Source organism: Cervus elaphus, chromosome 26, assembly GCF_910594005.1.
Source record: "Cervus elaphus chromosome 26, mCerEla1.1, whole genome shotgun sequence".
Lineage (NCBI taxonomy): Eukaryota > Metazoa > Chordata > Mammalia > Artiodactyla > Cervidae > Cervus > Cervus elaphus.
The window spans coordinates 30,343,030-30,360,512 of NC_057840.1; the positions used below are offsets into that span (position 1 = coordinate 30,343,030).

General features: G+C 37.0%; 1 protein-coding gene across 1 annotated transcript in view; it reads left to right on the top strand.

Annotated features, from left to right (window-relative positions):
• ADGB (androglobin) overlaps positions 1 to 17,483 on the top strand; it is a 178,598-nt gene that overhangs the window by 103,060 nt on the left and 58,055 nt on the right. Inside the window, exons 21-26 of the mRNA XM_043888501.1 lie at positions 5,313 to 5,448; positions 6,076 to 6,213; positions 8,040 to 8,133; positions 11,391 to 11,525; positions 12,263 to 12,416; positions 16,229 to 16,416. Of these exons, the coding sequence (XP_043744436.1) occupies positions 5,313 to 5,448; positions 6,076 to 6,213; positions 8,040 to 8,133; positions 11,391 to 11,525; positions 12,263 to 12,416; positions 16,229 to 16,416 (845 nt within the window). The remainder of the gene's footprint in view (positions 1 to 5,312; positions 5,449 to 6,075; positions 6,214 to 8,039; positions 8,134 to 11,390; positions 11,526 to 12,262; positions 12,417 to 16,228; positions 16,417 to 17,483) is intronic.

The following is a 17,483-nucleotide window of genomic DNA, read 5'->3' on the forward strand; positions in this document are numbered from 1 at the left end:
CCAGCATCTTTTAATTTCATGGCTGCAATCACCATCTGCAGTGATTTTGGAGCCCCCAAAAATAAAGTCTCTCACTGTTTCCACTGTTTCCCCATCTATTTGCCAGGAAGTGATGGGACCAGATGCCATGATCTTAGTTTTCTGAATGTTGAGTTTTAAGCCAACTTCTTCACTCTCTTCTTTCACTTTCATCAAGACACTCTTTAGATCTTCTTCACTTTCTGCCGTAAGGGTGGTGTCATCTGCATATCTGAGGTTATTGATATTTCTCCTGGCAATGTTTGATTCCAGCTTGTGCTTCATCCAGTCCAGCATTTCTCATGAGGTATTCTGCATATAAGTCAAATAATCAGGGTGGCAATATACAGCCTTGACATACTCCTTTCTTGATTTGAAACCAGTCTGTTGTTCCATGTTCAGTTCTAACTGTTGCTTCCTGACCAGCATATAGATTTCTCAGGAGGCAGGTCATGTGGTCTGATATTCCCATCTCTTGAAGAATTTTTCACAGTTTGCTGTGATCCACACATTCAAAGGCTTTAGCATAGTCAATAAAGCAGAAGTAGATGTTTTTCTGGAGTTCTCTTGCTTTTTTGATAATCCAATGGATGTTGGCAATTTGATCTCTGGTTCCTCTGCCCTGTCTAAATCCAACTTGAACATCTGGAAGTTCACAGTTCACATACTGTTGAAGCCTGGCTTGGAGAATTTTGAGCATTATTTTGCTAGCGTGTAAGATGAGTGCAATTGTGTGGTGGTTTGAACATTCTTTGGTATTGCCTTTGTTTGGAATTGGAATGAAAACTGACCTTTACAGTCCTGTGGCCACTGCTGAGTTTTCCAAATTTGCTGGCATATTGAGTGCAGCACTTTCATAGCATCATCTTTTAGGATTTGAAATAGCTCAACCTGAATTCCATCACCTCTACTAGCTCTGTTCATAGTGGTGCTTCCTGATGTCCACTTGACTTCATGTTCCAGGATGTCTGGCTCTAGGTGAGTGATCACACCATTGTGATTATCTGGGTCGTTAAGATGTTTTTTGTATAGTTCTTCTGTGTATTCCTGCTTCTGTTAGGTCCATACCATTTCTGTCCTTTATTGAGTCCATCTTTGCATAAAAAATTCCCTTGGTATCTTAATTTTCTTGAAGAGATCTCTAGTCTTTCCCATTCTATTGTTTTCCTCTATTTCTTTGCATTGATCACTGAGTAAGGCTTTCTTATCTCTCCTTGCTATTCTTTAGAACTCTGCATTCAAATGGGTATATCTTTCCTTTTCTTCTTTCCCTTTCACTTCTCTTGTTTTCATACCTGTTTGTAAGGCCTCCTCAGATCAACCTTTTTGCCTTTTTACATTTCTTTTTCTTGGGGAAATAGTCTTGATCCCTGCCTCCTCTACAGTGTCATGAACCTCTGTCCGCAGTTCTTCAAACACTCTGTCTATCAGATCTAATCCTTTGAGTGTACTTGTCACTTCCACTGTATAGTCATAAAGGATTCCATTTAGGTCAAACCTGAATGGTCTAGTTGTTTTCCCTACTTTCTTCAATTTAAGTATAAATTTGGCAATAAGGAGTTCATGATCTGAGTCACAGTCAGCTCTGGGTCTTGTTTTTGCTGACTATATAAAGCTTCTCCATCTTTGGCTGCAAAGAATATAATCAATCTGATTTCGGTATTTACCATCTGGTGATGTCCATGTGTAGAGTCTTCTCTTGTGTTGTTGGAAGAGGGTGTTTGCTATGACCAGTGCATTCTCTTCATAAAACTCTATTGGTCATTCTGTGCTCCAAGGCTAAATTTGCCCATTACTCCAGTTATTTATTGACTGCCTACTTTTGTCATCCTCCTTTACTGAAAGCCTTAAAGAAGTGATACAAAACAGGGATTGGTACCCCTGTTCGCTATTGACCTTTCAGTTGATTTTTGTTGTGGTCCTGAACTGTCAGTGGAATCATGGCTTGCCCACACCCTCCAAACACCAGTTGTGACAACTAAAAATGGTTTCAGATATTGTCAAATAGCCCCTGGGGAGTCGTGTTGCTAGAGTTAGAAATTAAAACACAGGATACCCAGTTAAAATTTGTTTTATTAAGGACAATTTTTAGAGTGGTTGCAGGTTCATCACAAAATTGGGCAGAAGGTTCATCACAAAATTGGGCATATATCCCTTACCCCCCACACACACCTCCCCCATTACTTACCAGCATCCCCCATGAGATGTACATTTCTTACAACTGATGAGCCCAGTCAAAGTCTGCAGTATACATTAGAATTCACTCTTGGCATACGTTCTGTGGGTTTGGACAACTGTATAAAGACATAGATCTATCACTGTAGTATCATACATAGTAATTTCACTGCCCTAAAAATCCCAAGTGTTCTACCTACTCATCCCTTCCCTCCCCCAAGCCCTGGCACACACTGATCTCTTTATTGTCTCCATAGTTTTGCCTTTTCCAAAATGTCATAATGTAGTCTTTCCAGATTGGCTTCTTTGACTTAGAAATAGGCACTTAAGTTCCCTCCCTGTCTTTTCATGACTTCATAGGTCATTTCTTCTTGTGTGCTAAGTTGCTTCAGTCATGTCCAACTCTGAGACCCTATGGATTGTAGCCCATCAGGCTCCAATGTCCATGGGATTCTCCAGGCAAGAATACTGGAGTGGGTTGCCATTTCCTCCTCCAGGGGATCTTCCCCAACCAGGGACTGAACCCATTTCTCTTATGTCTCCTGCATTGGCAGGAGGGTTCTTTACCACCAGCACCACCTGGGAAGTGCCATTTCTTCTTAGTTCTGAACAATATTCCATTGTCTGGATATAGCACGGTTTATTTATTCACTTACTGAAGAACATCTTTTTTGGTTCCAAGTTTTGGCATTTATGAATGAAACGGCTATAAACAACTGTGTACAAGTTTTTTGGTGGACATACATTTTCAATTCACTTGTGTAAATACAAAGGAGTGTAATTGCTGGATCATATAACAAGAGTATGTTTAGCTTTATAAAAATCATCAGACTCTTCAATAGTGGTTGTACCATTTTTCATTCCCATCAAAATGATTGAGAGTTTCTGATATTCCATATTCTAGTCAGAATTGATGTTGTCAGTGTTCCAGATTTGGACTCTTCTAAAAGCACAGTGGTAAGTCATTTTAATTTGCATATCCCTGATGACGTACAATGTGAAACATCTTTTGATATGCTTATTTGCCATCTGTATATCTATTTTGGTGAGGTGTCTGTTAAAGTCTTTGGCCCATTTTTAATCAGGTTGTTTGTTTTCTTATCATTGAGTTTTAAGTATTCTTTTGAAAATATTTTTTCCCAGTCTATGAAGTCATTAGAGAAGTCAAAGTCTTCTCATCCTCTTGACATTTTCTTTACAGAGAAGAAGTTTTAATTTTAGTGAAGTCCAGCTTATCAATTCTTTCTTTTGTGGGCCATGGCTTTAGTGATGAATACATAAAGGCACTGCCTTACCCAAGGTCATCTAGATATTATCCTATATCATCTTCTATAAATTTTATACTTTTACACTTTGCATTTCAGTCTACTGTTTATTTTGAGTTAGCTTTTGTGAAGGGTGCATGGTCTCTGTCTAGAATCATTTCACTCAGCCAATTTTTAATTTCATATAAGCAAACAGTATGTACAATATATAAAATACAATCATATTAGAAATTATTTATACTAGAAATTTAATTTCCCTGTTATTCCACTTTAACTGAGCATAAGGTGTTGTTGGGGAAAGATAATCAAGAACAATCTTCAAATCAAGAAAAACTCCGCCAAGGCAGAAGAAAAAGAAAATCATTGCATAAACCTTAAACTAGAATGTGATACACATCAAGGGCAATCTGCTAAAGAGATTGCAAAGACCCAAGGAAGTTTCTCTTTTGTGTAGTTCATCAAAGTCCATTACATGCATATTCTCAAGATAAATGATAAATAGTGCTTGAGTAAAAGGATTTGATGGCACCAATTGTTACACACAGTGAATCCTAAATTCACCTGGCATTTGGGGTCACCATGTGCATGAAGGGAAAGGGGTTTTCCTCAAACCAGAAAGACTTTCTAAGAGCTCAGGGAGAGGGAGAGATATAATTGGGTGAAAATCACCACAAACAGTGCCCAGGGGGCCCTACCTCGGGCTTCACTGGTGACTCAGTTGGTGAAGGATCTGCCTCCAATGTGGGAAACTCGGTTCGATCCCTGGGTTGGGACAATCCTCTGGAGAAGAGAACGGCTACCCACTCCAGTATTCCGGCCTGGAGAATTCCATGGACTGTACATCCATGGAGTTGCAAAGAGTCAGACACAACTGAGTGACTTTCACTTCATTTCACTTCAGCCCTACCTCATCCATCAAGTACTTTACTCCCTGTGAACGTGTAAATAGCCACAAGTAAACAAGCAGAAATGTGCCATGGTTGGTTATCATCACCAATGGTGTGATTGGAAATGTGGAATCTGTCCACATTTCAGGATAAAAATCATGAACAAAAGAACTTGAAAGAAGGAATATGTGTTCTGGTTGTGGTCTAGGAACCTTCCATCAGCCCTCTTTGGTAAAATAAAGAATGAATTGGCATCAACACCCTGAATGAGAGTCAGTGCCTTGAGAAAAAATCCAGGGACAAAAGAATGCTCTTTCAGCAATGGTGAATCTTTTGACAACACAAAGGACATAACTGTATAGAAAACATACATGTTAAGTGCTTGCAAAAAGTGATTTGCAAGAGTAGGAGTCTGAGCATGAATACATTCTTGGAATACTTAATCAATTTATATAGTTTATTTTATTTTTTCATATATGTTTAAATGTGATACATGATGAAAAAGTTATGCCTAAATAAATTTAAAAGAGATTTTTCAATAGGAAATAAATACTCACAAGTGATAGAAAGTGATAAAAACCTTGAGTGGCATGTTTTCTTTCTTGAAGCATGTGAATTAATAGTGTATCTTACAATAAATGGCATCTCAGAATAAGAGAAACCTGGTATTTAAGTTGCTTAGGCATAAGAACATTATTTTTTATCTTACACTGTATCTCCTCAATTAATTTAATATTAATTTTGGTTGAATGTATATTATAAACATTGTGTTGATTAAATCTTATTAAGTTAAAATTCATCAGATGTTAAATAAATTTCATCTCTCACCAGAGGAAGGAGTCTTCAAAGAGTCTTCTGTTAGATGGTGTGTATATCTGAGAAATAGAAAGCTTTTTAGAGCCTCTCTGACTAGGTAAGAGTATTTTCTTGATTTAGAAAATATACTAATACATGTTATCTTTGTCAGGTTTTTCATATTTCTTTATGGCGTTTAATGAAAAAAGCTCAAATAACAAAACCTCCACCCAACACCAAATTTGCATTCCGTGCCATGGTTTTGGACTTGGATTTACTCGATTCTTCTTTGGAAGAGGCTTCTTTAGGTACTGATTAATTTTAGGTGTTTCCGTGACCAAGAAACTCCTAGCTTTATATAGGATACATAATTTGAGAAAAATGCACCCCAGATTTTTGTGGTGTAGATAGAATATGTCAGTACTGACAGTTATAGGGTTCAAGCTTTGCCCTGAGAAAGCTCAAAAGTTTCCAAAGATCTGACATGTGTCCCCTGTTCCACATATTTCCAGGGGAGCCCAGAATATCCCAGTTTTATTTGTTCCTGACCTTAAAAAGCAGACAGTCACTAATCTATATAGTACAACTTGAGGAATTCTGGGAAGATATTCTGATCTCAGTAACCCTCATTTCTTCCTTTTCCAATGCTCTATTCCCACGATTTTAACATTTTTTTCAACTTTAGGAGACCCTTCTTGCTATTTTCACAGAGGAATTCAACAGTATTTCACTGAAGTGTCAATATTTAGCATTTCCCTTCTCCAGAATGTTTATATTCTAAAAAGGAACCACCTGCAGAAGGCAATGTTAAATATAAGAACAAATCTATCAGTGTGGCACTTAACCCATCAGATGGCCTTAAAAGTTAAAAGCAGTGAAAACTGAACTAGAGATTAGATTAACTTTTAGTCCAAAGTTTGTTTTTCTCTTTCTAGCGGAATGGGTAGATGTTAAGAACAGTGTGCCAACAAGCGATAAAGAGTATTCTCCAGAGGAAATAGCAGCAGCAATTAAAATTCAAGCCATGTGGAGAGGAACATATGTCAGATTGCTTATGAAAGCAAGAACACCAGGTATATTCTTTCAATCATTTATAAAATGAACTTGCATATATAAGTGAAGTGAAAGTCGTTCAATCATGTCTGACTCTTCCCAACCCCATGGACTGTAGGCTGCCAGGCTCCTCTGTCCATGGAGACCTTAATACTGGAGTGGGTAGTCATTCCCTTCTCCAGGGGATCTTCCCAACCCATGGATTGAACTCAGATCTCCTGCATTGCAGGAGGATTCCTTACCATCTGAGCCACCAGGGAAGCCCCTGCATAAATAAAGATGAATATTTGTTTACATGCTAACAAAAAGTATTTTAGGTTCATTCAACTCTATGGCTCAGCTAATTGTTTTTAATTCTATAAATGTTGAAATTTCTTGAGTTCAGGGTGCAGGTAGGTATGCTCAAGCTCTTGTTTCTGCAGTTCAGTGCAGTGTGGCTTTAGTCTGTGTCTGACAGAGCGAGCACACAGCAAATACTGGCTGAATGAATGATCAGCTGTGTTTTCCCAATCTTTTGTGAGTTCTTTAAAAACAGGAAACTGGCCTTTTCCCCATTCATCCCCAGTGCCTAGCGGAATACATAGCAGTTTCAGCTAAGTCATAGATAATTTTACATTTCTAGGCCATTTTTCAAAGTGAATGCATGAATGAATTAAATGAAGACGTTTCCACGTATGTCCATGGCATCATACACTTAGAAGGCGTAAAATGCATTCAAAGTGTATTATTATATTTATCAAATCAAATATATTTTTGTATATGAAACTATTTTGTGAAAAGATCTGTTTTATCAGTTCAAAATAAAACACTGCAAAGGCAAAAAATTATATTCAATTATTTTCATTCTGCAAATTTTGTTGACATTTTTATGTAAAAAGCCTTGCCTCCCATAGAATTCTTTGAGTATTTTGAAACATTTTGTTATAAAAGTATCTCTGAAATATTTAATAAGAAATATCAAAATGTTCATCAAAGCAGTAAAATCTATAGATCCATAAATATTAAACAAATAAACTGCATTGCATAGTTTTGTGATAGAAAAATATCCCTGTTGTTTGTCCATATTTACTGTAAAAAGTATAATCATATAATAATTTTTTTCTCTTTATAAAGACAAAAATGAGCAGCTTTTTAATAATATTTGTGTTCTCAATCAACATATAATTATTGAATAATTCTTGTGTGTGCAGAACTATTCTATGTTCTGGCCTTACAGAAATTAGTAAAACTTCCAAGGTTTCTGCTCTGGTGAATCTTGTGTATAGTGGTCCCAGGCATGCAATGGAAAGTAAATATATTAAGATAATGATTTCAGATACCAGTAAGTTCTATGAAGAAATTAAGATAATTAGAAAAAAAAACGTCAGTTTCTGACATGTTAAATTTGAGACGCTTATGATGGATTCACATTTTTTTGTCAGATCATCTCCTCTTAAGCCTTTTGTGGATTATGCTTTAGGTTAAGCTTCAGTGAGATCCCATTAGCCACTGTTCTTTAGGAAAAAAATGGATGGATTATAGTTTCTAATACAAGAGTGTTCATAAGGACTTTTTTGCTGTGATAAGTGATCTTTTGTTGTAAACTCTTTGATGAGTATATTCAATTAGATCAAAGAGATTTTATGATTTTTTAACTAGAGATGAAGGGAAACAGCATAAAATGATGATCAGAACTCTCAGCTAGAGGCTCATAGCTTTGTATTTTAAACATGATTTTATTGCTAGTAAAGCTTCTGACTCTGGATATCACCTTACTTGTGAGTTTCAAGTGCTTCACCTGTAAAAGGAGGGCTTAGAACAAGATGATTTTTCAGGCACCTTACAGTTTCTGTATTGTTATTTTTAGATACGAAGGAAAATGCCAGTGTTGCAGATACTCTTCAGAGAGTTTGGGCTGTGTTGGAACAGAATATAGAACAGTATGCAATTTCTCTCTTAAGGTAAAGCAGCATAATGATTTTTTTTTAATTGCAGTATCTTGGTATCCTCCAAGTTACAGTTCAAATGCCACCATATTCGTAGGATTTTTCCCTAATCACTGCAGCTAGAAACATCCCATGGCTTCTGAACTTCCCCACTTAATACGTGTTTGTCTTCACTGCACTTATCTAATATTCTAAGCAGGAAAGCTCTGAGAAGCAAAGCGAAGTTTCTTGAAGTCTTTTGGTGCTCAGGAGACAAAAGTTAAAAGTTTAGGACCTGCTAGGGGAAACTATTTTTGTTTTTGATGTCCAATTGCTAATCTACATCCTACTCTTTGGCAACCCCACGGACTGTAGCACACCAGGCTTCAACAGTGAAAGTCATCACTTGAAATCCCTGGTGAACAGCACTCTAGAAACAGGGACAAGTGAGGTAAAGTGGGCCTTAGGAAAACTGCATTTTAACCACAAATCTTCTTGGAATGAATCTGATGCAAGGAAAGACTGAAGGCAGGAGGAGAAGGGGGAGACAGAGGATAGGATGGTTGGATGGCGTCACTGACTCAACGAACATGAGTTTGAACAAAATCTGGGAGATAGTGAAGGACAGGGAAGGCAGGCACACTGCAGTCCATGGGGTTAAAGAGTCAGACATGATTTAATAACTGAACAGCAACAAATATATAAAAGGAGCAGACCATTTTGATGTAGGAGCTAGCAGACCAAATCTCTAACAGTGACTCTAACGGAAAAGCTCAAGAAAATAAAGAATAAAGAGAAAATAGATTAAAAGTTTAGATTAATAAAGCACAGTTAAACGGAGATGACATAAATACAATTTCTAACAACTGAAATTTAAAATGTTTTAGTTCAACAGCATATCAGGCAGAATAGAGGAAGAGATTAGTGAACTGGGAGACAGGTCAATAGAAAAATAGTGGAAAATAAGGAAAGAACTAAGGAAAATATGGGGCATGCTTAGAAAGTCCAGGATTTATATCATTATAGTACCAGAATATAAAAATATAATAGCTGATAAATTTCTAAAACTGATAAAATATATCAACTTGTATTTTCAAGGGACTCTGCATGCAGAGTCTGTGCAGAAAGGACACAAAGGAAACCATAGCTAGACTCATCATAGTCAAACTGCTAAAAACCAAAGGCCAGAAGAAAAATCTTCAAAGTTACCAGAAAAATAAGACATATTATTTTCAAAGGACAATTAGACTAATAGCTACATGTAGGAGTAAAATCTTAACCTTAGCAAAGCAAAATGCAGAAATTGGGTAAATGGAGGTACAGAGTTCTAAGGTTCTGGCACTACTGCAGAAACGGTAAAGTAATAATCTAGATGAAATGCTAATAAGGCAAGGATGCATAATATATTCTCTAGCAATGTGCTAAATGGATCAACTAGTCAATTTAAGAAACAAGATTAATATTACACATTTTCTAGAGAACAGAAAAGAAGAGGAAACATTTACCAATTCAAAACCTTGATTTTAAAATCTCAGCAAACATAGTAAAAAAAAAAAACTGAAATTGCAAACCAGTCACCCTCTTAAAATTAGATGAAAAAATGTAGCAAATCAAAATTGGAATTCTATAAAAAAAATAATATCTTTTAATTAAGTAGGTTTCCCACTCTGAGACTTGGAAGAGTAGTTTAACATTAGGAAATGCATTAATTCGGCACATTAACAGGGAAAAGGAACAAATCATTTGGTTCTTCAGATAGGTTCAGAAAAAAAAATTGAAAAAAAAAACACAAATTCAAAATTTAAAAATTTTTAGCTAACTAAATTTAGAGAAGATTTTCCTTAATATGTTATAGTACCTAGTATATTTTTTAAATTACTGTAAATATAATTCGTGGTGAAAATTTGAAAGCTTTTCCTTGAGTTGGGGATTGAGACAAAGATGCCTGCCCAAACACTTTTATTCAAGGTAAGCCTGAAATTCTGAAAATGGCAGAAAGGTAATAAAGCAATATAAGTGTCAGCAGAATTTGAAGGGAAGAAATAAAACCACCGTTTACAGGCAATATGGTTCTGTATATAGAAAGTACCAAAAAAATGCCACATGAACCAGAAGATATAACCAACCTGGTCTTTGTTCTTGTAATTATTTTTAAAAGTTTTTTAATACCCTACTTCCCTGATGGCTCAGGGGGTAAAGAATCTGCCTGCGATGCAGGAGACACAGGGGCTGTGGGTTCAATCTCTTGGTCAGGAAGATCCCCTGGAGGAGGGCATGGCAACACACTCCAGTATTCTTGCCTGGAAAACCCCATAGACAGAGGAGCCTGGCAAGCTACCGTTCAAAGGGTGGCAAAGAGTGGACACAAACAAGGACGCAGGTGTGCAAATATAAACCTATCATTTTCCTTCCACTACCAAAGACCAGCAATCAGAAAGAGCAGGTGAATCCTGTCCTCCGTGAGGATCTCTCTGGCTTTGCTTCCCACTGACAGTACAGTCAAGTCATCCACCATCTGGAAGCCGAGCACAATTCTAGCTCTGTCTAGACCTCTACAGAGAACCACTGTCTATGACCATTAGAGCTTCTGTCCCAGCTAATACCCAACATTTTACAAAAGACCTGAGACTCCTAATGCTACTGAGGCTGGTTCTGGTTCCTGGCTGGGTGGGAGCTACAGGACCCAGGATCTCTCTGATCATCTCCATTGTGTTCTGGAATATACCACAGCCTTTCAGCAGGGCAATCATGGAGAAACCTAATTGCACTAGAAATCATGTACAAGGAAAACTCTGGCACTCTCCCCTTGTTCATGGCCTTTGCTTTTAGGGTTTATTTTTAAATCTTTTTTTTTTTTCAAATCAATTCCTCACTGTAAACTACACTCTATTATTTATTCTCTACATCAAATCCCCAGACTTTCAGTGGCTTCTACTCAGTTTTATTGCTAATTTTCCTGCTTCTAATTTTCTCATCCTTATAGCTTAATCTTTGGTGCTGGTTTCCCATCTGTAAATTTCAGTTACTCCCAGAGTCATGAATTAGGTTTTCCTTCAACTAAGAACTTCAGATAACTTTGGGCACCTTCGAGAGACATCATGGTTGACCTGAAAATGGTCACCTCTGCCTTTGAGCCACACACAAAAAGCCTTCATTTGATGAAGTACTCAATCCATCCAACAGTGGACTGTAATATTTTATACTGGTTTTTTTTTTATTCATTTTTTTATAAATAGAATTTGTTTCAAAAATTGCTTTTGCCATTGGTACTTAAATTATTTTTACCTTTCCAGACTTATGTTTAAAAGCAAGTGCAAATCTATGGAATCTTATCCATGCTATCAAGATGAAGAAACTAAGATTGCTTTTGCTGACTATACTGTGACTTACACAGACCAGCCACCAAATACTTGGTTTATAGTTTTCAGGTGAGGCTATCATATATTGGCAAATAATATCACCCCTAAGTGGTATAAAATATTCATATATAGAGAGTTTTATTTGTGATAGTAGTAAAAGTATGAACATTTAACTTGCTTTCAGAACTTAGTTAAAATTCCTTCCATATCTGATGTGAATAAATGAGCTATTATAGAAATTTTATCCATGTTTCATTAAACAAAATATGAAGAATATGAAGTTAACTATTAGATCTTTTGATGAATGTGGCTTCTCCTATGGTTCAGCAGGTAAATAATACACCTGCAATGCAGGAGATACAGGAAATGCAGGTTCAGTACCTGGGCCAGGAAGATCCCCTGGAGGAGGAAATGCAACCCACTCCAGTAGTCTCGCCTGAAAAATCCCGTGAATAGAGGAGCCTGGTGGGCTACAGTCCATGAGGTCTCAAGAGATGGACACGACTGAGCGACTAACCACGCACACATAATATAATAAACTGATATGCTTTTAGTATAGAAATAAATCATTTCATTTCCAAGCAATAGCATGTTAGTCACACATTATTTATAAATAGTATTTCTTAAAAGGTTAGCATTTGCATGAAAACATAATGTATTAATTAGAATTCTAAAGGAAAACAATATGTGTACCTTTAAGTTATTTGCAACTTTAAACTTATTTTTTTATTTCTTGGCTTTAAACCTAATTTCAAGCTTTCTTTATGATTCACGTCAAGGGAAACTTCACTCTTTTGTAATTACAGAGAAACATTTTTGGTTCCTCAAGATATGATTTTGGTTCCCAAAGTATATACTACACTTCCAGTCTGTATGCTCCACATTGTTAACAACGACACAATGGAACAAGTGCCAAAAGTGTTCCAAAAAGTGGTGCCTTATCTTTATACCAAGAATAAGGTAGGTTTAAATTGATTCTCCTCATTTGATAAATAGCAATGAGAAGCCAGCACTCTGAGAGTTTACAGCAAAAGGTAGAACAAATGTGTTTTCAGCCCATAATTAGGCCCTGGTCTTTCTTCAGAGAAGTCTCGTGTATCTAACAGAAATAGATACTTAAAGTGAGTGCCAGAACATTCGCCTTTTAGTCCCCTTCTTATCTTTTCACCAAAGAAAATATGACAAAAGGAAAATGTTAGAAATCCCCATTATTAAAATTATAAAATCAAACAAATCCTTAAAATGAAAATGGAGGTAAAGAGCACATTTAGTCTTATCCCAAACCAAATCATCATTAGGTTGTCTCTGTTTCCCGCAGGTTTTTTTATTTGATTCCTAAATATGTTTGAAGATTGTGTTTATACAGCCACTCACCAGATTTGGTCTAGATTTCCTTTTGAATATAAAAATTTCTTACATTTGTAATTGGAAATCAAAGGTCTCAAAGATCCATAAGAAAAAGATGATTTCATTCAAAGGGATATTCTACTAAGTTCACAGATGTCTTTAAATTCTAGAGATGAGTTCTTTACTTCACCAGATAAGTATACTAATACTGATCATGTTAGTCATTGATACCTACTTTTGGTAGAGATCTTTAGTTGGGTATTTCATTGGAACCACACAAGACTCTGATTCTTATTCACATGTAGCATACTTTGGGTTTGGTTTAGCTTTTGCTTTGTAGCTTCACTGTAAACCTCCCTTCCTTGAGTAAACTTAATATGGGGTTTAGCTTTAAATGATGCCATTGAGTCACTATTCAGGAGAACACTCTATCTCCATTTAAATATTATTTCTAAATTGTAAATTTGGGATTGCAACAAACATAGCCATTCCCTCTCTCAAATATTTCCTATCTTCTACCCTCTCATCTTGTGTTTGTTTTTTAGAACAAAATAGAATGTGGAGGAAAGTATAGAACTGTATGAATAGCAGAATAGCTTCTGTTGTCCTTTTTGTGGTATGGTTTTCCTTTCATCACGACTCTTGGTCTTCAAATGTTTCTCCAGGTTACTAAGCTCTTCTGCAATGTAGTTCCCTTGAACAGAACAGCCTTGAAAAAGACTTCCAACCCACCTGAAGTATAATCATTGCCCCATTGTTTTTAGTCTATGATTGCAATAGCATTTTGGCACTTGCAAAGGCATTTGACACATATGTAGCCTATTTTAGGTCAACTTTTTCTAATGTATATCCATAGAACTAGGGTCTAAGTTTAAAAAAAAATTCTGGTTACACAGTCAATCCTTCAGCATAATTAGACATTTTTTTCATAGTTTTTCAAAGCCCATAAGCTGTGATTTGAAATACTTAATCTGTGTGGTTTCTCAGTACTAGGTACTCTGCTATGTTACACTTTTATTCCAGAGTCTTGAGATCCTTTAAAACTGCCAGGTTCTCTCTTAAAATCCTATCACTAGTTTAGCTTCAGATTATCACTTATCAATATATCTATCCTACCATTTTATAAATCTTTTATTCTCCTTCAAAATTGTTCTCTGAGTCTAGACAAACATGAAATGAGTCATGTAATTTTGTTTGACTTCTTTAATACATTAGTCCCACAAGCTCAAATAATAAAAGCAGTAAAAAAATCTTTGCAGGTAAAAATATTTTAGCATACATGATTTATCTCCCTTTTCTACTTGCCCCAAACATAATATCGAAAGTCTTTATGGGTGTTGCAATTCTGAGCTCATTACAGAGCTCATTGGGATTTTAGTTACTATCCCACGATATTTATTGGAGTGTTATGAATTCATTCTGTCTTGTGTATGTCTAATTTTTGTTTCTGGAAATCTAAACACATCAGCTTCCCTCATAGCTCAGTCGGTAAAGAATCTGCCTGCAGTGCAGGAGACCGGGTTTGATTCCTGTGTCGGGAAGATCCCCTGGAGAAGGAAATGACAACCAACTCCAGTATTCTTGCCTGGAGAATTCCATGGACAGAGGAATCTGGTGCGCTACAGTCCATGGGGTTGCAAAGAGTCAGATACAGCTAAACCACCATAAACACATCAGAGAGTTTTCTCTGCATCAGAGAGCAACTGGAACACAAAGCCTGTATTTTCCTGCCTTGATAGAAATGTCTGGAATTATAAACTCAGAACTGCTTTGAACTTGTGTGTGTTGTTACTTTGCCAGGTTCCTTAATTACTTCTTTTCTCCAATTTAAAGAGCTCATCTCCAGGCTCACAACTGGATTCCATGGAACCAGACCTCTGCTAATTCAATAGCTTTACTTGCCATTTGTCATACCAAGGGAACTATATTTCCATAAACTCTCCTGCTTTTTTCATCTCATATTTAGAAAGGTGATTCTGAAAAGACAAGAAAATCAAGTAGGAAGCTATTGGGCTAATCCAGGAGGCAATGATTAAAAAAAATAATAATAACTTGTCTTAGGTAGCATTAGAAGAATTAGAAGGAAATGTAGTAATCATCTGCCACAGTTAAGCATTTTTTAATGGCTAGGGAAACATACAAACAGAAATATTAGAGTGTTCCACTTTCTCCAAAAACATGTAAGTTAGAAGTTTTTAAGAGGGATTTCAAAACATAATACTAAGTGATTTGTCACTTACCAAGAGATTGGAAGATTTTTATGTATATTAAGATAAAGCATTTTAGTACTGTGAAAACATATACAGGGAGGGGCCTCCCAGGTGGCGCTAATAGTAAAGAACCTGCCTGTGAATGCAGGAGATATAAGAGACATGGGTTCAGTACCTGGGTCAGGAAGATCCCCTGGAGGAGGGTATGGCAATCCAACTCCAGTATTCTTGCCTGGAGAATCCCTTAGAGGACCCTGTCGGGCTACAGTCCATAGGATTGCACAAAGTCGGACACAGCTGAGGTGATTTCAGTTCAGTTTAGTTCAGTCGCTCAGTCGTGTCCAACTCTTTGCGACCCCATGAATCGCAGCACACCAGGCCTCCCTGTCCATCACAAACTCCCGGAGTTTACTCAAACTCATGCCCATAGAGTCGGTGATGACATCCAGCCATCTCATCCTCTGTCATCCCCTTCTCCTCCTGCTCCCAATCCCTCCCAGCATCAGGGTCTTTCCCAATGAGTCAGCTCTTCACATCAGGTGGCCAAAGTATTGGAGTTTCAGCTTCAGCATCAGTCCTTCCAGTGAACACCCAGGACAGATCTCCTTTAGGATGGACTGGTTGGATCTCCTTGCAGTCCAAGGGACTCTCAAGAGTCTTCTCCAACACCACAGTTCAAAAGCATCAATTTTTCAGTGCTCAGCTTTCTTCACAGTCCAACTCTCACATCCATACATGACTACTGGAAAAACCATAGCCTTGACCAGACGGACCTTTGTTGGCAAAGTAATGTCTCTGCTTTTTAATATGCTATCTAGGTTGGTCATAACTTTCCTTCCAAGGAGTAAGCATCTTTTAATTTCATGGCTGCAATCACCATCTACCGTGATTTTGGAGCCCCCAAAAATAAAGTCTGACACTGTTTCCACTGTCTCCCCATCTATTTGCCAGGAAGTGATGGGACCAGATGCCATGATCTTAGTTTTCTGAATGTTGAGCTTTAAGCCAACTTTTTCCCTCTCCTCTTTCACTTTCATCAAGAGGGTTTTTAGTTCATCTTCACTTTCTGCCATAACGGTGATTTAGCACCACCCATATATTGGAAGGCAGCTATGCTCACCACTATACTACCAACTCTAGTGAAACCATACATTGTATCTTTGAAAACTAGTAATAAAATATTACTTACTTCAGTGTAATTCTTCTTTGTTGTAGAAAGGCTATACATTCGTGGCTGAAGCATATACTGGTGACATGTATGTGTCATCCTCACGATGGAAACTGCGCCTCATTGGTTCTTATCATCCACTCCCGTGCCTGTCTCGAGACCCTCCATGTAATACCTTTGCCATAAAGGAAATCAGAGATTATTACATACCCAATGATAAGAAAATTATATTCAGGTATGTAACAGAAAGGAGATGCATTCCTTTAAAATATTAATATCTTGTATTAAATAGTTGACTTTATATTTAAATATTTTATTTAAATATTGATATTATCAAAAATAATAAATTTTTTGGTAAAATCCTAATTTTGAACTTTAATTTTATACTCCTTTGAAAACAGAGAGCAATATGATTGTATAAATGTTATGTAAGATACAGCCTATGTTGCACATGTGGTTTCTTAGTCCTCATCCTATTTTTGTTGTTGTTCTGTCACCCAGTTGTGTCCAACTCTTCATGACCCCATGGACTGCAGCATGCCAGGTTTCCCTGTCCATTACCAACTCCCAGAGCTTGCTCATACTCATGTCCTTTGAGTTTGAGCTCAAGTCCATCACCATCCATGTTGGTGATACCATACAACCATCTCTTCCTCTGTCATCCCCTTCTCCTCCCTGCCTTCAATCTTTCCCAGCATCAGGGTCTTTTCTAATAAGTCAGCTCTTTGCATCAGGTGGCCAAAGTATTGGAGTTTCAGCTTCAGCATCAGTCCTTACAATGAATATTCAGGATTGATTTTCTTTAGGATTAACTTGTTTGATCTCCTTGCAGTCCAAAGGATTGTCAAGAGTCTTCTCCAACACCACATCAAAAGCATCAATTTTTTGATGCTCAGACTTCTTCCTGGTCCAATTTTCACATCCATACATGACTACTGGAAAAACCATAGCTTTGACTATACAGACCTATATGGCAAAGTAATGTCTGTGCTTTTTAATATGCTGTCTAGGTTTGTCATAGCTTTTCTTTCAAGGAGCAAGCATCTTTTAATTTCATGGCTGCAGTAACCATCTGCAGTGATTTTGGAGTCCAAGAAAATAAAGTCTCTCACTGTTTCCATTGTTCCCTATTTATTGCCATGAAGTGATGGGACTGGATACCTGATCTTAGTTTCCTGAATGTTGAGTTTTAAGTCAACTTTTTCACTCTCCTCTTTCACCTTCCTCGAAGGCTCTTTAGTCATCCTATTTGGCTTTCATTAAACATTCTTCATAATACTCTTCCTTCTTTTTACTCTCTCT